The 23,316-nt window shown below is 40.7% G+C and overlaps 1 protein-coding gene across 4 annotated transcripts in view; it reads left to right on the top strand.

The window, feature by feature from the left end:
* The window catches only part of LOC126035438 (solute carrier family 12 member 2-like), a 124,347-nt gene that overhangs the window by 11,244 nt on the left and 89,787 nt on the right, over positions 1–23,316 (top strand). For 3 of the 4 annotated variants that reach the window (XM_049793989.1, XM_049793988.1, XM_049793991.1), the window contains exons 2-6: positions 13,357–13,476; positions 15,741–15,816; positions 16,419–16,514; positions 18,554–18,693; positions 19,560–19,670. In XM_049793989.1, the coding sequence (XP_049649946.1) occupies positions 13,357–13,476; positions 15,741–15,816; positions 16,419–16,514; positions 18,554–18,693; positions 19,560–19,670 (543 nt within the window). The remainder of the gene's footprint in view (positions 1–13,356; positions 13,477–15,740; positions 15,817–16,418; positions 16,515–18,553; positions 18,694–19,559; positions 19,671–23,316) is intronic. The other variant, XM_049793990.1, reaches the window with a different exon arrangement.

The raw sequence follows: 23,316 nt of genomic DNA, 5'->3' as shown, positions 1-23,316 counted from the left end.
ATATTTAAATTAGCATGGGTGCTCCTTGCAGTCGTGAGGGTGGGGCAAGTTCTTCCAGCCTTGAATTGAGTCGGAGTCCGCGATCTCACCCTGCCGCCTTTACCTTTCCCTTAGTTCATGCTTCTTTGGCAATCATCTGGCCTTCGGCACCTTCTGGAGCAGGATGTTTCCTTTTATCAGTCTTTATTTAGGTTCCCTCTTCAAGGGTGTAGTGGTTAGCAAAGCTTGCATAGTTTATACAAAGTAATCAGGCTTGCATAGTGAAGCTATTGAGTAATGGTCCTCCTTAAAGGACGATGTATCATGTTTAACCCTAAATTGAGCAGTATCACCACAGCTAGGCACCAACTCAAATGTATGAGGACACCCTGAGCACTAATGTCAGGAGAAGGCCTGGTAATTTGTCAGCAGAGTACAACTAGAGCACCCTTTTGGTGGAGCATGTTCTTTAGTTTACTGATCTTATCTGATAATACTGTCACTATCAATAAGACTAGTTTAAGACAAGAACCTGAAAGAACAGCAATGTTTTCTCTCTAGTTTGGCTGTTTTTCTTTCAGCATAAGCTGTTTCAGAATTGAGGAAGGTGCTACAGAATGAATATTAATTTTCTTCCTCAGATTAACTTTTTCCCTTTGGGTACTCTATTTGATTAGGTCTAATCTGATTTCTCTTTTTGAAGAACAACATTCATGTAAAGAAGTGGACTGGCAAGATCAATATCTTGGAAGTTATTCAAACCTGTGTACTGTATCTTCAATTGCATCCTTCAGAACTCTTTCTAAAGCCCAATATAATATTCAAGCAACATGGGCAGCCACAAATCCAACTTTTAATTTTTTTTAATAGCAATTATTATGCTAATTTGTTAACTATTACCTATAATCAATAAATACATAAATCTTAATACTGCCCTTAAAATTGTTTGCCTTTCAGTATTTTGGAAGTTATCTGGTTCTTGGAACTTGAGCACATGGAACATCTTTGATTTATTTCTCTACTTTAGCATGCTGATTAGGCCTGATAAAATTACAATTTTTTTTTCTGTGTATTTAAAAACAAACCAACCAACCTAAAATGCATTATGTGGGTCTGATGAATTTAACTGACTTAAGGATATTGGGGATGTGTGTGTGGGGATTCCTATCCAGTCTCAGTCTGAGGCCATTTTAACAAGGAAGCTCATCTCTTGCATCTTTATTTTGCCAGTTAACTTTTCTTCAAATGAGCTACTTTTTGTTTCAGGTTTTTGAATTCAAAACCAATAGCAACATCTGTTGTGGCTGTAAAGATAACTGTCAGTGCCAGGTTAGTGTTTCAACTTATTCTGAGGGTTTACATGGTACAGAAACCCTGAATATTTTTCTAGTAATCTTACTCTTCAACTGTAGGCAGTTTGGCAACTTTGGTCTGAATGTAATTTTTTGTCAATACAAGTGTTGTGTGAACGTACCAGCTCTGTGCTAGCTCATGGTAATGTGCTTTTAGCTATATCCACCAGTTGGTGGTGTGACTTATTAAAAATACAGGCAATGCTTAATTGATTTATTTTGTTTAGGTTTTTTAATTACTTGACTGTGTAGTCTATTATGACTATAGCTTAAATTTCATTTTCATGAACTTATTACACTTAGAAATAGACTCCTAATTAAAAAGGGTAGTTTTATAAGGTTACTGCTGCCATACTGTGATATAATTACTCCTCCCTTGACTCTTCAATGGGAAGTGCATAATACTCTGTTTTGTAGATATGGATCAGAATCGAAGGTTTTCAGAGTAAAAATTCTTCAAGTGAACCTTTTTTGGGCTGGTGCGTATAAGACTGGGGAATTCCCTGTGTTGAAAACAAGTTCTTGAGCAAGGCTGAAACAGGAATTTTTAGCTATATTTACAGACCAATGTATTTCTTGGACTATACTTAAATATGCAAAAACTGCTATGCAGGTAGCTTGCTAATATGGTTTGATTCAGCTCTTAAGCATTTAAATGCTGCATCTGCTTCATTCTGGAGAACAAGAAAACTGTATGACACTTGAAAGGTCTCTAGCTGTTAGAGATGTATTAGGCTTATGTTTTTCAGATAATCGAATGAAAACTACCTGTGTTCAGAATCTGGATCTGTTGTCCTAAGAAATGTGGTTTCTCTCCATCTCAATGGATATCCAAAGGAATATGACAATCAATATACAGTGATGAGTAACTATTTTGATCTTCACTTGCAGTACAGTGATTCTTCTGGAAAGGATCAAATACATTGGTGCAATAAGGGAGCTAGTAGTTTGGTTCTGGGAAGGGCAGGGACAGTGTTAAAACTTCCATCTCTGATGTTCCTCACCAGACAGTCCTAATTCTCCCCTGTAGAGACCTATAAAATCTGAAGGGTAAGACTTGACTAAAACTGGAAAGGACTTACCACAGATGTACACAAAACCACGAGTACTTATAGTGAACCATCAGAACCAGAACTGGGATGTGAGTTTTCTAAAAATAATGTTCTTCCTGGCTAGGATGTGTTCTTGAGATGTGAAGTATACTATATGTATTTCTTCTTTTTAAGTTGGATAGATTGGGTGCATCTGCAATTTGTACAGGAAGTCATGCCTCCTTTTTGTAACTAGATGTTAATGAGACAATTTCCTGTTAACTAGAATAAGTGGAAACTTGACAAGATATTTCCTGGCAAAGGAAGATTTGGGTGTGAGTGTGGTGTTGGGTTTGGTTGTGTGTTGGGTGTGGTGTGAGTGGGTTGGTTTTTGTTTTTTTTTTGGTGGGTGTGTGTTTTTTGGGTTGGTTGGTTTGTGTGGATTTGTTTGTTTGTTTGTTTGTTTTTAATGGTGCAGACTATGTTGATTATTACTTGCCAGGAAGGCCTACAGTATTTCTGGGAGCGAGCAACATGAACATTGTGAGTCTATCATGAGACAGCCACATTGAATGGCTGCTGAATAGAGGTCTTTACTCTTTTGTCTTTCATTCTCTCATCATCAACTTGCCCAGAGTATTCATATCCTCCTATGCTTAAGGAATGATGTGTGAATCTACACTTGAGGATGTAGAGAGGTGTGGTGGTCGTGGTGTGGGTGTGTTGATCAGTTGTGTATTTTTTGTTTGTTGGTTTTGTTTGTTTTTTTAACCTTGATGCTGGTGTCAAACACTCTTGTTCTCAGTAATGTTTTTGGTGTGTAGGAAAAAAAACCCAAACCCAAACAAACAATTTACTTCAGATGGGAGACCAGACTCCTGTGTATCTGTGGATGTCAATATCTATCTATACTTCCTCTAGAGCTTTCCCTCTCTAAAATGGCTAGTCTTCATGTGTTTATTGAAGATGTGACCATGAAGCTTCTAGAGTTTGACTTCAGTTGCACCTTAGGATTGAGTGGTCTTTTTGGGAAGCCCTTTGGATGTACTGAACATTCCTGTTTCAAATGACCTCATTGTCCACAATAATTACAACAGTCTACTGTTCCTTGAGGCCCACTGTATGTAAAATTTTTCCCTCTGCTTATGCCTTGAAGACCTCTGCATCCCTGCCCCCCCTTAGTCTAGGATTGCTATTCAATGCATCACCATCACCTTTTCTGTCCTTTGATATATACATATATATATATATGTATACACACACAGAGATATCATTCCCTTAGTCTATGGGCCATCTCTGTAAAATGTTCCTTGAGTTCATTTAGTCCCTGACTTTGGGCTCCATCTGTCATACCAGTCTTTCTGGGCAGGAGGGATAGTGCAAAGTCTGCTCAGTCGGTAGAGCAGGATCGGGCTTCAGTGCGGTGTGGCGAGCGGGTGACATTGGGTGCTGTTGTGTTAAAAGGTAAAGGAATTTGGCAGAAAATAAACCCTCTTGTATTCCGGCTTATCCTCAGATGTCAGAGGGGCTGGGGGCGGCTAGGTTTAGTTTCTGAGTAATGTCCAATTCAACACTCTAAATCGGGTTGTGTTCAATATGCTGAACTATCACGATGACGGATGCACTTATAGCACACTGCACTCTCGGCTTAGCCACGTTCAACACACGAGAATTACCAGATTTGGGGAGTTTGGTTGCGTTAACGAACTATCATGACTAGACTAATGAGCACTGCAGTTTATTAAAACAACAGTACAGGTTCTTTTGGATTGCCGGTGATAAATACACTGTCTGCAAAGCACGTGCAATTGATAATACAGTTGACTACAAGCGCATTAAATTATGAAAGAAAAGAGCTCTAAAGAATTCTAAGTTTCCCAGGGAAGCACTCAGTACAGCCAAGTGTTCGAATCTCAACCAATAGGCGTCCCTATGGGGGGGAGAGAGGTTCAGCCTGTCGACTCGTCCCAGAAAGTCAGCGATGTCCTCCCGACTTGTCTATGATGATATCTTCCCTAACATTCCTCCTCTTTTAAGCCCTTTTATATTTTCTTATTTTTTAGGCAGAGCTTGAGTGACTCTAGTCATACATACCTTTACTTTGATTGGTATAAAGTTCTCTCGCTTTGTTTTTAAAGGTATATGCTAGAAAAAATTCAGAGCGCATGCTCTGTGGGGGGTAGTTGCAACTTGGAGGTGGGTAGCTTTTGGGATGGAGGTGTGTTTTGGTATTATAATGATATTATAATGAGCAAAGCTCACCCAAAGGACATGGTGTTACATGTCAGTACCCCAGAACTGGGCACGTGTGATATAAATCAGTAGTAGGGCATTAGGTCGACAGAAACCCCATTATTTTACCTCCTTGTTTCAATGGATTCAATGCAGGGACCGACTGTTCTTGCTCCTATCGTTCCAGTTCCCTATCCCTGCAATCACAGAGCTTGGCCGCAGCGTCTCCACTCCGCTCCACCCTCCCTGTTACTTTTCAGAGTCAGCACACCAAGCTCCCCTGGTGTTGCTAACATCTAAAGTTGCAGGTTATGTTGCTTAGGGAACTACCATGGAACCAATTCTTCACGTGTCCACTGCATTCCACCCTGGAGGTTCACCCTCCCTTGAGAGGGGTGTGTCATATTGATAAATCACCTCCAGCAATCATTCCACAGTGCAGCAGGAGAGGATGGTGTGTAATGTTGGATTGTTGCATGCTGAAGTCAGTTCTGGTTCCATAACTACTGCGCTTCGCTCAGTTTTATCACAGTTCATTCTTGCTTCATCTAATGATTCTTACTGTAATACCATTGATATAGGATATAACAATTATAGTAATGATAAAATACAGTGGCAGGGTTATATAGCAATTAACATCATATAATTGAATTTTTCGGCTATTTTAACCAAAAATCAAATCCCCTTGAGGCACACATCGGACTTCCCCATCCTTTTGCATCACCCACCAAGTGCACCCAGGTCCTTGAGCAAAAGCAATCCCATGAATGGGTTTGCCTTTGCCTGAGGCAGGAGTAACCCAGACTGTCTTCCCTAACATATTTTTTTATGTGCACTACAGGGACTTTATGACCTGCTACAGTGCGTAAAAGTTCTGATTGGGCAGGACCAGCCCAACTGGCAGATCCTCTGGTGTTGACTAACCAGGTGGCTTTTGCTAAATGTGTATCCCAGGGTTTGAATGTTCCACCCCCCATTGCTTGCAATGTAGTCTTTAAGAGTCCATTGTATTGCTCGATTTTCCCGGAGGCTGGTGCATGATAGGGGATGTGATATACCCACTCAATGCCACGCTCTCTGGCCCTGGTGTCTATGAGGTTGTTTCGGAAATGAGTCGCGTTGTCTGACTCAATTCTTTCTGGGGTGCCGTGTCGCCACAAGACCTGCTCTTCAAGGCCCAGGATAGTGTTGTGGGTTGTGGCATGGGGCACAGAATATGTTTCCAGCCATCCAGTGGTTGCTTCCACCATTGTCAGCACATGGCGCTTGCCTTGGCGAGTTTGTGGGAGCGTGATATAGTCAGTCTGCCAGGCTTCCCCATATTTATATTTCAGCTATCGCCCTCCATACCACAGGGGCTTTAACTGCTTGGCTTGCTTAATTGCAGCACATGTTTCACATTCATGGATGACCTGTGCGATAGTGTCCATGGTCAAGTCCACCCCTCGATCATGAGCCCATCTATATGTTGCATCTCTTCCCTGATGGCCTGAGGTATCATGGGCCCACTGAGCCATAAATAGCTCACCCTTACGTTGCCAGTCCAGGTCCACCTGAGCCACTTCAATCTTGGCAGCCTGATCCACCTGTTGGTTGTTCTGATGTTCTTCAGTGGCCCGACCCTTGTGAGCATCTACATGACGTACTTTCACAACCAGATTCTCTAGCCGGGATGCAATATCTTGCCACAGTGCAGCAGCCCAAATGGGTTTACCTCTGCGCTGCCAGTTGCTCTGCTTCCATTGCTGTAGCCACCCCCACAGGGCATTTGCCACCATCCATGAGTCAGTATAGAGATAGAGCACTGGCCACTTCTCTCTTTCAGCAATGTCTAACGCTAGCTGGATGGCTTTCACTTCTGCAAACTGACTCGATTCACCTTCTCCTTCAGCAGTTTCTGCAACTTGTCGTGTAGGACTCCATACAGCAGCTTTTCAGCTTCGATGCTTTCCCACAATGCGACAGGATCCATCAGTGAACAGGGCATATTGCCTCTCATTTTCTGGCAGTTTATTATACAGCGGGGCCTCTTCAGCCTGTGTCACCTCCTCCTCTGGTGACATTCCAAAATCTTTGCCTTCTGGCCAGTCTGTGATAACTTCTAAAATTCCTGGGCAACTGGGGTTTCCTATGTGAGTCTGTTGTGTGATCAGTGCGACCCACTTACTCCGCGTGGCGTCAGTCGCGTGATGTGTACAGGAGACTTTCCCTTTGAACATCCAGCCCAGCACTGGCAGTCGGGGTGCTAAGAGGAGCTGTGTTTCAGTACCAACCACTTCTGAGGCAGCTCAAACTCCTTCATATGCTGCCAATATCTCTTTTTCAGTTGGAGTATAGCAGACTTTGGATCCTCTGTATCCCCGACTCCAAAACCCCAGGGGTCGGCCTTGGGTCTCCCTGGGTGCTTTCTGCCAGAGGCTCCAGGTAGGGCCGTTCTCCCCCGCTGCAGTATAGAGCACATTTTTAACATCTTGTCCTGTCCGGACTGGTCCAAGGGCTACTGTATGAACAATCTCCCATTTAATTTGTTCAAAGGCTTCTTGTTGCTCAGGGCCCCATTTAAAATCGTTCTTCTTCCGGGTCACTTGATAGAGAGGGCTTACAATCAGACTGTAATTTGGAATATGCATTCTCCAAAACCCCACGACACCTAAGAAGGCCTTTGTTTCCTTTTTATTAGTTGGTGGAAACATAGCTGCTATTTTTTTGGTCACATCCATTGGGATCTGATGACGTCCATCTTGCCATTTTGTTCCTAAAAACTGGATCTCCTGTACAGGACCCTTGACCTTCCATTCTTTTATGGCAAAACCGGCTTTCAGAAGGATTTGGATTATTTTCTTCCCCTTCTCAAAGACTTCTTCTGCTGTGTTGCCCCATACGATGATGTCATCAATGTATTGCAGGTATTCCGGAGCTTCACCTTTTTCCAGTGCAGTCTGGATTAGTCCATGGCAAATGGTGGGGCTGTGTTTCCACCCCTGGGGCAGTTGATTCCAAGTGTACTGGGCGCCCCCCAATTAAAAGCAAATTGTGGCTGGCACTCTGCTGCCAGAGGGATTGAGAAAAACGCATTAGCAATGTCAATTGTGGCATACCACTTGATTGCCTTTGACTCTACTTTGTTGAAGTTTATATTGAAGCCAGCCCTCCTGGCTGTCAGGGCACACTGCTGACTCATATTGAGCCTGCTGTCAACCAGGACCCCCAGATCCCTTTCTGCAGAGCTACTCTCCAGCCACTCCTCTCCCGATCTGTACTTGTGCCCAGCATTACTCCATCCCAGGTGCAGGATCTGGCATTTGGACTTGTTAAATTTCATCCCATTAATCATAGCCCAATGCTCCAATCTATCTAGATCCCTCTGCAAGGCCTCTTGTCCCTCAAGAGAGTCAACAGCACCTCCCAGTTTGGTATCATCAGCAAACTTGCTAATGGTGCATTCAAATCCTGCATCCAGATCGTTGATAAATATATTGAACAGGACTGGCCCTAGAATTGAGCCCTGAGGAACACTGCTGGTGACCGGTCGCCAGCCAGATGCAGCCCTATTCACTACAACCCTTTGAGCCCTCCCCTTCAGCCAGTTCTTCACCCAGTGCACCGTGAACCCGCTCATTCCACAGTTGGACAACTTGTCCAGAAGGAAGCTGTGGGGGACACTACTAAAAGCCTTATTAAAAATCCAGAAAAACTACATCCATCGCCTTCCCTCCATCCACTAGGCGGGTGACCTCATCATAGAAGGAGATCAAATTAGTTAAACAGCACTTTCCCTTTGTGAACCCATGTTGACTGTGCCTGAGGCTCAGAATCATAGAATCATAGAATCATTTAGGTTGGAAAAGACCTTCAAGATCATCGAGTCCAACCATCATCCGTGCCCACTAAACCATGTCTACACGCTTTTTGAATACCTCCAGGGATGGTGACTCAACCACTTCCCTGGGCAGCCTATTCCAATGCGTGACAATCCTCTCACTAAAGAATTTTTTCCTAATATCTAACCTAAATCTCCCTTGCTGCAACTTGAGGCCATTTCCTCTCATCCTATCTCCAGCCACCTGACAGAAGAGACCAGCAACCACCTCGCTACAACCCCCCCTTCAGGTAGTTGTAGAGAGCTATAAGGTCTCCCCTCAGCCTCCTCTTCTCTAAACTAAACAGCCCCAGCTCCCTCAGCCGCTCCTCATAAGACTTGTGCTCCAGGCCCCTCACTAACTTGGTTGCCCTTCTCTGGACATGCTCCAGCACCTCAATGTCTTTCCTGTAGTGAGGGGCCCAAAACTGAACACAGTACTCGAGGTGCGGCCTCACCAGTGTCAAATACAGGGGAACAATCACTTCCCTGCTCCTGCTGGCCACACTATTTCTGATACAGGCTAGGATGCCGTTGGCCTTCTTGGCCACCTGGGCACACTGCTGGCTCATATTCAGCTGGCTGTCAACCAGCACACCCAGGTCTTTCTTTGCTGGGCAGCTTTCCAGCCACTCTTCCCCAAGCCTGTAGGGCTGCATGGGGTTGCTGTGACCGAAGCGCAGGACCTGGCACTTGGCCTTATTGAACTTCATACAATTGGGCTCAGCCCATCGATCCAGCCTGTCCAGATCTCTCTGTAGAGCCTCCCTACCCTCAAGCAGATCGACCCTGCCTCCCAACTTGGTGTCGTCTGCAAACTTGCTGAGGGTGCACTCAATCCCCTCATCCAAATCATTGATAAAGATATTAAACAGAACGGGGCCCAACACCGAGCCCTGGGGAACACCACTTGTGACCTGCCGCCAACTGGATTTCACCCCATTCACCACAACCCTCTGGGCTCGTCCAGCCAGCCAGTTTTTCACCCAGCTTGCATCATTCTTTAAATGCCTTTCAATAGTACCCCGTATGATCTTCTCCATCATTTTTCCAGGTACTGAGGTTCGACTAACAGGTCTGTAGTTCCCTGGGTCTTCCCTCACGCTCTTCTTGTGGATTGGAATAACATTTGGCTAGCTTCCAGTCAGCAGGGACCTCCCCAGACTCCCAAGACCTTTGGTAGATGATCGAGAGGGGTCCTGCCATAACATCTGCTAGCTCCTTCAGTACTCTGGGATGAATCCCATCAGGCCCCATGGACTTGTGAACATTCAGCTGATACAGCTGGTCCCTTACAATTTCATTGTCCACAAATGAAGGTCACTGTTCCCACACTTGTGGTCCTCTGACTCAGGGGATCGGGCAGCCCAAGGTCTATCAGTATTATTAAAGACTGAGGCAAAAAACACAGTGAATGCCTCTGCTTTTTCTTCATCTCTATTAGTCAGATGACCATCTTCAACAAGTATCGGTCCAATGTTTTCTTTAGACCTCCTCTTGCTATTAACATACTTAAAAAAAGCCCTTCTTGTTATCTGACACAACACTGGCCAGTTTCAACTCTAATTGAGCTTTGGCCTTTCGTGTCTTCTCCCTGCATATACGAACCACGGCTCTGTAATCTTCCTGCGAAGCCTGACCTCGCTTCCAGAGATCATACAATTTCTCTTTCCTCTTGAGCTCCACGAGGAGTTCCCTGTTCAGCCGAGCTGGTGTTCTGCCCTGCTTGCTTGACTGACGACACACTGGAATTGCCTGCTCCTCTGCTTCTAAAAGGTGGTTCTTAAAGACTGACCAGCACTCGTGGACTCCTAAGCCCTCAAAAGCAGATTCCCAGGGTATTCTGCTAAATAGCTCCCTGAGTAGCTTAAAATTTGCTCTCCTGAAGTCCAGGGTAGCAACTCTGCCGTCCTGTTTTCTCATTACGCTGAAAATTTTAAACTCAACCATTTCATGATCACTGTGGCCAAGACAGCCACCTACCAACACACCCCCCACGATTCCTTCTCTATTCACAAATAGCAAGTCTAGGAGGGCATCTTTCCTAGTTGGCTCCCTGAGTACCTCTGACAAGAAGTTGTCTCCTAGAGACTTCAGGAATTTCCAAGACCTGCTCGTCACAGCAGTATGATATTCCCAGGTGATGTCTGGGCAGTTGAAATCTCCCATAAGGACAAGGGCTACCCATCCAGAGATTTCTCCTAATTGCCTATAGAATAACCCATCAGTGCTTACATCCTGGCTGGGTGATCGGTAGTAGACACCCACTACAACATCTCCTTTGTTTTCCATCCCCCTAATCCTCACCCAGAGGCTCTCAACCACATCATCATTAACTGTAAGCGCTGTACTATCAAAGCTCGTTTCCTCTGTGTGGAGTTTAGAGATATCAGAGCTTGACTTTTGTAGTCATAGAAATCACAAGTTTGATCTTTCTAGATATATTTTTTTTGTTTGCCAATAAGTGTATTTTACTTTATTTAAGGGAGTGCAGATGTCTTTATAGGGATCTGTAAAGTTTGTTAATACACTAGCTCTGATTAGTAGCACTAGGGGGAGTTCAAAGAGGATTCTTCAGTTAGTAAGGAAACTGGTGGCACTGGGAATGTCAGGCTTTTCCATCTGTACAGTTGTGGGAGGCTATTTTATTCTCTTTAATTGCCTTCAAAGGTGTTTATCGCTGTGGAAACTCAACTATCAAAGAAACATTCTTCAGTTCAGAATAGCCTGGGTTATAAATTTCTGTTTATGTGCTTAATCTGTCCTTTGCTTTAATGTATCTTTTTTCCTACATTTTTTTGGCAGCGGGTGGGGGAAGAAGGGGAGGGAAGCTTCTGCTAAGCTTTGTTGGAAACAGCAGTGTCTGATAAGGGAAGTTTTCAGACAAGGTGATAAAGTATTAATAATGCATTTAATAAGACATTAAAACTTAGAAAGAGTTTTGATAATTGCATCTTCCTGCATTTGGAGGAAATGTCATCCATCTGAAGGAAGAGTAATCAAAGATAGCAGAACAGGGCAATATGTAGACTCATTATTTTCTATTTGAACTTTAAGTGTGTCTGAATTGGGTAAGAAGCCTTAATAGGGGGCTTTCAGTGTCTTCAGTTCTTGTTTAGGCAGGTCAACGTAGACTCAGCTGGCAAGTGACTTGTAGCTGTATGTATTAAAGAAAAGTTAGTTAATTTTTCTTCTTGACATATGAATGCTAGAGTTAATTCTATGTAAAAACCTTAAATGTAGCAGCATTTCAATTCTCTTCTTGGTCCTTACCATTTTTCCCCACTCTAAATGGATCATATAGTATTTCTTACTTGATTCGGCTCAAGTTTGGATATTTAGATGCAGATAATCAGCTGGTCAAAGGCTGTGCAGAACTCCCAAGAAGTTATAGCCATTAGTTCTTTCCTATTCAGAAGACTTACAGTGCAGCAAACTGGGTAATTTCCAGTGATGTTTCTTTTGGTCCTCTAAGGTATATAACCTGTTCTTTTTCTCCCTCCTGGAGACAAGACCTACCATTTAAGAAAGCTATCTCATAAAGGTAAAGATGTGTAAACTTATAGTGATTCTGCCTAGTAGTGGAAAGCTTATGCCACACAGTATCTCTAGATGTGTTGCAGGTATATGTTTTTGAGAACTTCATAACACAGGGTACATGTGAGAAACACTGATGTGAATCTGTTCTAGTGACCTTTGGGTAACGGTGACATGATCTGATTCTTTTTTCTTTTTTTATAAATTATTTGTTTGTATATTTGCTTCTAATTGTGAGGAAATATGGTTGACACCTTCCATAAGTAATAGATCTATAAATATTTCCTCTGGACTCTGTGCTCTTTGGGATTCCTCTTTGGGGTTGAGCCTCTAATAGCTTAAGTATATCTTAAGCCCCCTGGGATGCAAGCTGCTTCATAAATACTGCTTGAGCTAGTTTGTTGAATAGTATTCCCTAAATGGTATTCAGGGTCTCTTTTAGTGTATTCATTCATTATACTTGTTGCCTTGGATAACTAATATTCTTTGCCTAGAGTGCTTCCTGAAGATTTTTTACAGCAAGTGTAGGAAATGCATAAGGGGGAAAAAACCTCCCAACCCAACAAAGAAACCCCCAAAACATGTTGCATGCTTGCTCGCTCTTCAAAAGCCAGTTTTGTTTTGCTGAGCTTTTAGGTATGTCAGACAGTCAAGACTTCTACATTGTAAAGCTAAGAGTTGAATTGGCAATGGAATGTCACAAGTTGGTCTTTGTGGGTGGGACTGATGTTTTTTGTATGTCACCCTTACCTTCTAAACAGGGAATAACATTTGGGAAGAGATTGTCTTCCTTCCTTCTCCCTGACATGCCACTTTCCCACCCTCCTTTCTAGCAGCATTGTCTTATAATGAATAGTAGAATAGTCTATAGGAAGTAAATAAACTATTTCCTGAAAAAATGATCAAATAACAGCCAAGCCTGGACTACAGGAAATGCTGTAGCTGAGACTAATAGTTTGTGTTAGAACAGTGTATGCTTTCAGATTAAGAAATAAAACTTTCTGTACTACTGAAAGTCACTGCATGTGAAATCTTGTAACTTTTTTCTTTTTTTTTTTAAAGGCTGGATGTTTGTTAGGGCTTTAGGACTGACTCTTAAAAATATTTATTACTCTGACTGTTATCTGTTTGAATTAACTGAAGTGGAATACCTAAGTTGTCCTTGTAAATTTTGTTCACATTACTTGAAATCCATGGGTTGTCTCTCATGCAAGGAACATAAAGGAAAGCCTTGGTAACTTCTGCTTTGCCATCCTTTTTTTTTTTCTCTGTTTGCACAAGCAGAAGGTTTCTTGCAATCTGAGTATCAAATTCCCTCTATATTCAGTTAAGCTCATAAAAGCCAAACATTTTCCCTTTTTCCTAGGAGCCCTTTGAAGAAGGCTATGCAAATAGAGAGGAAGGAATGCCAACTGGGGAAGCAGTTGCCACTTATATACCAGATAGCAAAGGAATAGTCAAGTTTGGCTGGATAAAAGGTGTATTGGTAAGTCGATGTACTGTACTTCAGTTGCTTAAAAAGATATGATCTTTCTAATAGCCTTATCTTCTTGAGAAGGACTGTGTTAGCTCTGTACAAAGAAAAGATTACATGTATGAGAATTGTGGAAAAATGCCATAAGTTCAGTAAGGGTCACTTCATTCTTATCCTTAATTTTAAGGAAGAAATAGTTCCTTAGTATGTTTTAGAAATTATGCAACTTCAAAACTCTAAGATTGTATCTTTTTTACTACATAAGTAGTGATACAGGCAACTGGAGAGAATATGCTTTTGTGCATTCACTTTGGATCTGTAAAGTTTTGGACTGAAGCGATAGAAAACTTGTCTTTTTAGAGAAGCAAAAAATATCGTGATGAGGAGAGTACCTGCATATGGCAAAACTTGACTTGGATTAAGTACTCAAGTCTTGTTGAAGCTGGTTATTATTATTATTTTTAAAAAAAATTCTCTTCCCTTAAGCTGTGGAAGTCTAACACTAAATATAATATAGTCGTGGAAAAAACTCTGGGAGTAGGTCCCCATTTGGAATAATGAAAATTTGAGAGGGAGGACTTTGTTAAAAGTACGTATTAACTTATGGTTTCTCTTTGCCAAATTACTAAAAATAAATATGTACTCTACAAATGCAATGCTTGGTTAATGCACACTGAATTCAAGCATTCAGACTACCTAATTTTAGTTTAGCAAGGTTCCACTACATATTAGCAACTTCCTCATAAGTCTTGAAGTAGCTATATTCTTCTCCTTATGAGAAGGAGAGTGTCTGTGGTAGTTGTGAAACATGTTTTAGTCTCCTGTTCATCTACCTCGACCAAGGACCAAATTTTTCATTTTTAAAACAGGTACAAAGCTGACTTTGAATTACTCAAAAAACAATTTCAGTATCAAACCATTTTTATAAGCAACAAATTAAAGTACTGAAAAGTTAGGAGTTTGAGGGGGAGGGGGGGAATACTGATAGAAGGTATTATGTAGACTTGACTTCAAACTGATACTAGACACTCACCATAGGGTAAATGTTGCTGCCTTTCTCTTCCAAAGTGTATTTAAAAGTTTTTTGGAAGATGATCTCTTCCTTTTCAGTGCTTTTAAAACTTGCAATTAATACTTCCTAGTAGGCATAAGCTGACCAGGTGAATATTTCCAGCTCAGGTATGTGTGTGGGTTTTTTGTTGTTGTGTGTGGTGGAGGGGTTTTTTTGGTTTTGTTTTTTTTATATTTGTAGTCCAGTTTTGCTTAAAAAGACTTCTTGAATCTTTGAATTTTCCACTTTTATGATTTGGAGAGATACTTGTCTCTCTTCTAGTCCTAATGACTGGCTAAAGCTTTTGCAGGATTGTATTGGATTTATGTGGCAAGGTTTTGGTGGCAGGGCTGCAGGGGTGGCCCCTGTGAGAAGACGCCAGGTGCTGTCCTGTGCTGGACACAGCCAGTTCCAGCTGACTCCGCAATGGACCCACTGCAGGCCAAAGCTGAGCCAATCGGTGAAGCTGGTGGTGCCTCTGAAAACATATTTAAGAAAGGGCAAAATGCTGTACAGTGGGAGAAAGGGAAGTGTGAGAAACAATTATGTGAATGCCTCACCATGGTCTTCACCACAGGCTGCAGGGGAATCTCTGCTCTGGCGCCTGGAGCATCTCCTCCCCCTCCTTCTTCACTGACCTTGGTGTCTGCAGGGTTGTTTCTCTCACATATTCTCACTCATCTCTCCAGCTACAGTTTCTGTTGCGCAGCAACTTTTCCCCTCCCTTCTTAAATATGTTATCCCAGAGGCGCTACCACTGTCGCTGATGGGCTCAGCCTTGGCCAGCAGCAGGTCCATCTTGGAGCCAGCTGGCATTGGCTCCATGGGACATAGGGGAAGTTTCTAGCAGCTTCTCACAGAAGCCACCCCTGTAGCCCCTCCGCTACCAAAACCTTGCTGTGCAAACCCAATACAATTCTGTAGTATAAATTTTGGTTCCTAAAGGTGGTTTTTGTTGTTTGGTCAAGGAATGCTACAAGTATCAGGTGTTGAAGTACTGTAGCTGACTTCATTTTGTTCAAGGTAGTAACATTTTAATTATTCTTAGATTCCTTTTTATTTTTAATCAAACTTAAACTTTTCTAATCTAAGGAATCTATTTTTGAGGAAACAATTTGAGAAGCAGTGAGGAAAGACTGTGAATTATCATACAATAATAAAAACTGAAATGAAGAATTCATGGAAATGACTGCAGATATGTAAAATGTCTGTTTTATTGTCTTAGGTACGATGCATGTTAAATATTTGGGGTGTTATGCTCTTCATCAGACTATCGTGGATTGTAGGACAAGCTGGGATAGGTATGTGTACTAATACTATATTTTTATTTCAGTGACACTTGAATATGTGATCCAAAAGAGGTGTTGATCTTGAGCTTGTTAGGGGCAGAAAATGACCTTAATATTTCTGATATTTCACCCTTATAAAAACTTTAAGCGGTATGAATTTACTTAGACTTTTTTATTTAGCTACAAGATATATAATTTAAAATTGACATATGTAGGTCTTCAATAAACTGTACAGATAAACTTTCTGATCTCCTGTTATTAAAATCTGCATATAGACTGTGTAGTATATAAATAATTTTCTTCAAAGCCTTAACTTAGCACTGGACTGCGTAAAATGTCTCATCTGCAAAGGGCATATGTACCCGTGAAAGTGCTAGGATGCAGGTTTTACCTTGCTGATTAAAGATTATGCTTATCCAGTCTGATAAGTCTTGTTTATATCTAGGAGACTACTGTACTAAAGAGGAGCAAAGAAGCCTTTTGCTTGAATGTGCAAGACTGCATACAGTAAAACTGTCAAATTTGCAAGACTTTCTTTAAAGAAAATTAAGTTGAAGGTTTGTATATCTTAATACTGCTGGACTTACTTACACTTTTTTCCTCTCTTTCAAAAGGTCTGTCTGTTGTAGTTATTGCAGTGGCCACTGTTGTGACAACTTTTACAGGACTGTCTACTTCAGCAATAGCTACAAATGGGTTTGTAAGAGGAGGTAAAGCTGCTTTCATAAAGCTTTTAAAGTATTTTATCATTGCTCTGAAGTGTACACTTCAGATGGAGCCTCTAATTTCTTTTCTGTTTTCTTTTAACATGGGGGGAAGAAAAATCAATGGCAATATTGGTAAAGAGTAGGGAAGAGTTAGTTTTCTGAGGAGCGGAGTCTTCCTAATTTTCTGTATTGGACTAAACAGTAATGTAACTAATGAAAACCCAATCATTTCTCTAGTTATTTGATTTGGCTAGTGTCTTGCTTCTCCATTATGGGAGAAGCAGTATCTATTTTTAATTTTTGGAATATAAACTCTTTCAGAGTGACCTGTCCAGGAATGAATAGGGTCTTGATATTCTCCCGCATCTGCATTGGTTGGGTAAGAGCATGTGTGTGTGCTCTTATGTGTTTGTGTCCTGTGAAATAAAATTACTAATTAAGAAATACATCCTGTAATAAGACAAGCTATATCTATATGAGAACATACAAAAAGACACATTCTAGTTTTATTGTGAAGATTTTGTAAAAATTTGCTTTGAAAAGAGATTCTCCAAACTCTTGATTATCTCCAAGTTTTCTGAGGATGATGTTTTCTACTCACTTTCATGGTTTATGTGCTGTTGTCAGCAATTTTGTACTTACAAAATAGTTCTGTAAATGGCCAGTGCCTGTAACATGCTTAAACTGCTTCATGACATTATAAGACAGCTATGAGTAGAAATTGTGGCTGGGTTAAAATAGAAGCAGTTAATTTTTTTATGCTTATCCAATTCTCTTGACGAAGAATAAAGACTAAGAGGTGCAACAGGAAGGATCAGTTATAAATCTTAGTACTATGTCAAATAGATCTCAATTGATAGTTCCATGTTTGTGATTGCATTGTAATTACACTTCTGATCTTCCTGTTCTTATGGGATAGAGGATTTTTTATTATGTTGGTTTTTTAAAATCAGTTTTTCAAAGTAGTACCTTATTCAAAACTTTTAAGTGCTTAATGGGAAGAACTGGGGAATGAATTCCCAATTCTTTCTATGAAAATTTTCTGTTATATACTTTAAAAAAAAAGGTTTATATTCTTGTGTGCAATGTATGTCAGTCGGGTACCTACAAACATTGCACAATAACTGAAATGTAGTGGAATTAAGGGTTTCCTGCTTCTTTTTAATATGTCACTCAATTATCTCAGTCGGGAACTGAAGGATTTCCTTGTTTCTAGAAATCTTAGCCTTAAATGGAAATGTACCTTTGCTATTTTTTTTTTTTAATTTAAGCTTCTCTAAAGCTCTAGATACTCAGTTTTCAGTTTATCATATGTTGAGTTTGAGATGGTGTATTTAGAGGTCTTTTCCAAACGTAATGATTCTATTCTATTCTATTCTATTCCAAAATGTCCCTGCTCATGGCAGGGGGGTCGGACTAGATGACCTTTAAAGGTCCATTCCAACCCAAACCATTCTATGATTTTTCAAGTCTAAATATGAAGAATAGGTTCTGAAAAATAAAGCTGTCATGATCATTATGACAGCCTCATTGCAAGGTAGAAAGTTCCTTTGACAACAGAGCTTTAAGAAACAAGTCATGTAGATTTGGAACTTGAGGGGGTTTATTACAGTTTCTTTTGCCAGTTTCTTGAACTATAGCTAATTAAAATGTGTAATAGCAAAATTATGCACAATTGCTTTGAATAGTTTGAAATAAAAAAAAAGCCAATGGTACTGCTCTCTGTATTTTACAACCTGTTTTTTAATTTTGAAACTGGTTGGCTAGCTGAATAATATGATGTGGTGCAGGAGTTAGGCGATTGCTTCCAACTGGTGTCTTTTCTAAGAAACTTGAAATAGATTCCTGAAACTTCAGCATGCCTATATCTAACATACTGAATTTTGGAGTTTTGCATTCTCTTTTTTTTTTTAAATATGAGGAAAGATGCAAGAATAAACACTATCACATTCACGTAAGTTTTAAATTGATGATGTCTATTCAGTCTTCATAAGATTTTTATATTAAATCCTCCCCTTTTTTTTTTTTTTAATTTTTATTAGGAGGAGCATATTACTTAATTTCCAGAAGTTTGGGACCAGAATTTGGTGGTGCCATAGGTCTAATTTTTGCATTTGCCAATGCTGTTGCAGTAGCAATGTATGTTGTTGGTTTTGCAGAGACAGTTGTGGAGCTGCTCAAGGTAAATGAACCATATTGATTGTATCGAGCACCCTGTCCTTTATGCCAATTTGAGCTATCGTTTAATGGCACTGTGCATTATAATTTAAAGGCATGGAATGAGGTTAAAAGTTGCTACTGTTATATTGGTGAACTACTGCTGTAATTCAGTAGGTTTTTGATATAAACCAGACTATCATTGGTGTGGAACTGAAACTTCTTACACTGTTCATCTCCCTGAAAAGATAAAATGCAAAATCTATGGTAAAGTCCAAGCTGGAAATGGAGATGGAGAGTTGAAGGATAGATACACAATGTAGAATCATGAGTTCTTAATGCTAAGATTCTTATTAGTGAGCTTTTTTTTGGTAAGTAATAGTAGTTTATATTAAGCCCCTTTTCAAAGGGGTTCTGCTTATTAAAAATAATTCCTTAAAATAAACACAACCAAATGTTGTTTGTCTGCTAGAATTTTTTTAAATTAAATGTAACACTGAGAACTTGATCATTCTCTTCTTAGATTGGGAAGAAGCCTGGAATGCATTAAAATAATTGAGCGTAATGGTGAACAACAAGGAAAATGATATGTATAGATGTAACATGGTAGCTGTTTCCTTGCCAATTAATTTAATTATCTGACAGTTGAATACAAGTCATCCTCTTTGAGGATGGGTTATGAAGAAAAATGATAATTTCCATTTAGAATGATTCAGTGACTTAAAACAAGGCAAAATCCAAAGTATTTGTGCCCCGTACAGGGAACTTAACCTCTATACCACAAACTTGCTTATTTTAACTTTGTTAAAAATTTTTACACAATAAAATTCTATTCTACAGCAGGGGAAATAAATACTTGACAAAGTATATGACTGTGTACTCATTTGTTAGGAAAATGGAACACTGATGGTCGATGAAATGAATGACATCAGAATCATAGGAACTATCACAGTAGTTCTATTGCTGGGTATTTCCATTGCAGGAATGGAATGGGAAGCCAAAGTAAGCAACTATCATTTCTCTTTTATTCTCTAGTTCATATTTTTTTTGTCTACATTCTCTACCTCAGCTGGTTGATTTATGATTTATGATCAATTTAAGAAGGATGTTAAGGTCCTTGAATGTGTCCAGAGGAGGGCAACAAAACTGGTGAAAGGGCTGGAAGGCATGTCCTATGAAGAGCAGCTAAGGACTCTGGGTTTGTCTAGTTTGGAGAAAAGGAGGCTGAGGGGCAACCTCAATGCTCTCTACAGCTTTCTGAGGAGGGGAAGTGGAGAGGGAGGTGCTGATCTCTTCTCCCTGATATCCAGTGACAGGACGCATGGGAATGGTTCAAAGCTGCGTCAGGGGAGGTTCAGACTTGACATTAGGAAGCATTTCTTTGCCGAGAGGGTGGTCAAAGACTGGAACAGGCTTCCTAGAGAGGTGGCCGATGCCCCAAGCCTGTCAGTGTTTAAGAGGCCTTTGTACAATGCCCTTAATAACATGCTTTAGCTTGTGGTCAGCCCTGAAGTGGTCAGGCAGTTGGACTAGATGATCATTGTAGGTCCCTTCCAACTGAACTATTCTATTTTTAATATAGTTATATTTAGCACACTCAGTGTTGCATATGTGGTATGTTAGCAGTCAAGTAGTGGACAATTTTTATATAATAGCTCCTTGTCTAGCCACTAGCATGTGTAGATCTGGATGGGTCTTAGATTTGTTGCATTGGAAGCTTAAGGGTCTCTAATACCCTTAGAAAACAGCATAATCCACTGTTGATGGTAGTGTGTCAAGAAGGTTAACAGCATTATGTTCTTTGAGACAACTAGAAAAGAACAAGATAAAGGTAAGAGTTTTAACATGGGAATTTTCTGACTGGGAGCTTCAAATGAGCTACTGCTAACTGAAAACCAGTGTTCTTACCTTTCTTTGTACTCTTGTGTCCATTCAGAACAGCCAGTGCTATACCCAGCATTGAAGAGGGTTGTGAACATGTGGTAGTGGTGAAAGCAGCAATGTGTAGGAAGGAGAACCTACTTTCCCCATCTTGTGGCTACATGGTCTTAGATCAATTCTGTGGAAAAAACCACATACAAATCATAGGATACATCAATGTAGAACATGTGTGAGTCTTCTGCTCTTTATTATTGGGCAGTCTAGCTTCCTCACTGTTTTCTGCATCTGGTAGACTTTTTCAGTATACCCTTCCATAGTGTGTTCACTTGCTGCTTTTATTTTCAATTAAGAGTCTCACTTGATCTCCCTTCCCATTTGATATTTGGGTCACAACTGCTGCTGTTTTCTGCAGTGAGAGGTAACTGAAGGGAGCTTCTTAATGTACGTTATAACTGTTTTTTTATGCTCCTGCCCTAAGATGATGATCTTCATAATTCAGACTAAAGGGATTTTGTATGGGGGGAAGTGGTGTTGGTGTTGCTTATAGCCCTAGGAATAGGGATTGTAGGAAAATCAAGTGAAGATAAATGCACTACTTGAATCTAGAACCAAGGAGGAAAGAATCTACAGAAATTAACATTGGCATATACTTTTAAATTGAACAGCATGCTTCTGTAGAATATATTTACCTTTCTCAGATAGTCCTTTGCTGTCTGTAACTTCATTTTGTAATGGTATCTGTATGCACCCAACTCTGGACAGTGTTGTGCTCCTTAATTTTAGCCACTTAATTTTTGCTTTGAAGGAATTAGTTGTTAGTGACCCTCTGGCAAGTGTAATTTAAAATCTCTAGAAATATCTTGCTTTTGCAAGAACAGTTCTATAATAATGGCTTACATATAGAAATATCCCCATTGTTTAATGTCTCTGTATCAAACCTGAACTTTGGTATCACTGCAGCCTCTGCCTTATTAGGAAATTTGTAACTTTTTTTTTGCTCAATGTAAACATCAAGTCACAGAAACCAAGCCAACAAGCCATGGAAGAAAGCAGGTAGGAGCTACAGTAAACAACTGAACCTGTCAAACAAGCACTTTGTGTGGGTTAACATGCAGTTTAGCATAGCAAAACTATTATCAAGAGGAAAGTATTTGTTTTATCTGTAATGTTCTCCTAAGCCTTCCCCAAGACCTGGAGAATGCCTTGGAAAACTGGACAAGGGAGATCTATAATAATGCCTCTTAAGTAGACCCAAAAGCTTATAAGTAAATATTGGTTTTCCAGGCAAGTGTGCAAGCATTCCAAAATTACATTTCAGAGTTTCTGTTCTCTTACCACTCAACTTTGTGTTGAAGTCTTAGGAGCCCATTTTTTCTAATGTCTGGGACTTTACAGTGTAAGGAAGAGATTTAGAAAACACTTGCCTCATGGAGAAGCCTAGGTCCGTTACTGAATAAATCTATCTGGGACAATTGCTCTGTGGTAACTTCATGTTGAACTCTATCTTTTTGGACTTACTGAAGGCTTCTGTCAGAACCCAGCTGCATCCTTGTACCTCTCACTCTTCTACTGTAGGTTTGGCAAAGGAGAGATCTCAACGTGATGCACGAACTGGTTTCTTCAGGTGGTCTTCTAACTCTATTATTGGCTGTAATGCTCTATTTATCTCTATACTACCCAATTTTACATGTGAGGCTATGTAAACTGAAAACTTTCAGTTCGTTTTGTAATAATCAGCAATGCTACAGTGCTATTGTATATTAAGTTCTGATCTTAGGCCTGAAAAAGTCAGGTTACAAATAGTTTTCCCTGAGACGTTGGCATATGCCTCTATGGGAAATAAAATAACTCAGAAGATAATAGGGCAGTGTGGTTGCTCATTTAAATATAAAACCTAAACAATTTTGATCATAGAATCATAAAATGGCTTCGGTTGGAAGGGACCTTCAAAGATCATCTAGTTCCAACCCCCCTGCTGTGGGCAGGGACATCTTTCACTTGATCAAGTTGCTCAAAGCCCTGTCCAACCTGACCTCGAACACTTCCAGTGATGTGGCATCCACAACTTCTCTGGGCAACCTGTTCCAGTGTCTGACCACACTTGTAAAGAATTTCTTCCTTATTTCCAATCTAAATCTATCCTCTCTCAGTTTAAAACTGTTACCTCTTGTTCTGTCGCTACAGGCCCTGGTAAAAAGTCTCCATCTTTCCTATAAGCCCCCTTTAAGTATTGAAAGGCTGCAATAACGTCTCCCTGGAGCCTTCTCTACTCCAGGCTGAACAACCCCAGTTCTCTCAGCCTGTCTTCATAGGAGAGGTGTTCCATCCCTCTGACTGTTTTCGTTGCCCTCCTCTGGACCCGCTCTAACAAGTCCATGTCTTTCTCATACTGGGGACCCCAGAGCTGGACGCAGTACTCCAGGTGGGGTCTCGCAAGAGCAGAGTACAGGGGGAGAATCACCTCCTTCAACCTGCTGGCCAAGCTTCTTTTTTATGTGGCTCAGAATATGATTGGCTTTCTGGGCTGCAAGGGCACACTGGTGGCTCATGTCCAATTTTTTGTCCATCAGTATCCCTTCTCTGCAGAACTGCTCTCAATCAATTCATCACTCAGTCTGTACTGATATTGGAGACTGCCCCGACCCAGGGGAGGACCTTGCACTTGGCCTTGTTGCACTTAATGAGGATTGCATGGGCCCACTTCTCCAGTGTGTCAAGTTCCTTCTGGATGGCATCCCTTCCTTCTAGAGTATCAACTGCACCACTC

The sequence above is a fragment of the Accipiter gentilis genome, chromosome W (assembly GCF_929443795.1).
Source record: "Accipiter gentilis chromosome W, bAccGen1.1, whole genome shotgun sequence".
NCBI classification, from domain to species: Eukaryota; Metazoa; Chordata; class Aves; order Accipitriformes; family Accipitridae; genus Astur; species Astur gentilis.
The sequence above is the reverse complement of the archived record's forward strand: the minus strand, read 5'-3'. Positions and strand labels throughout refer to the sequence as shown.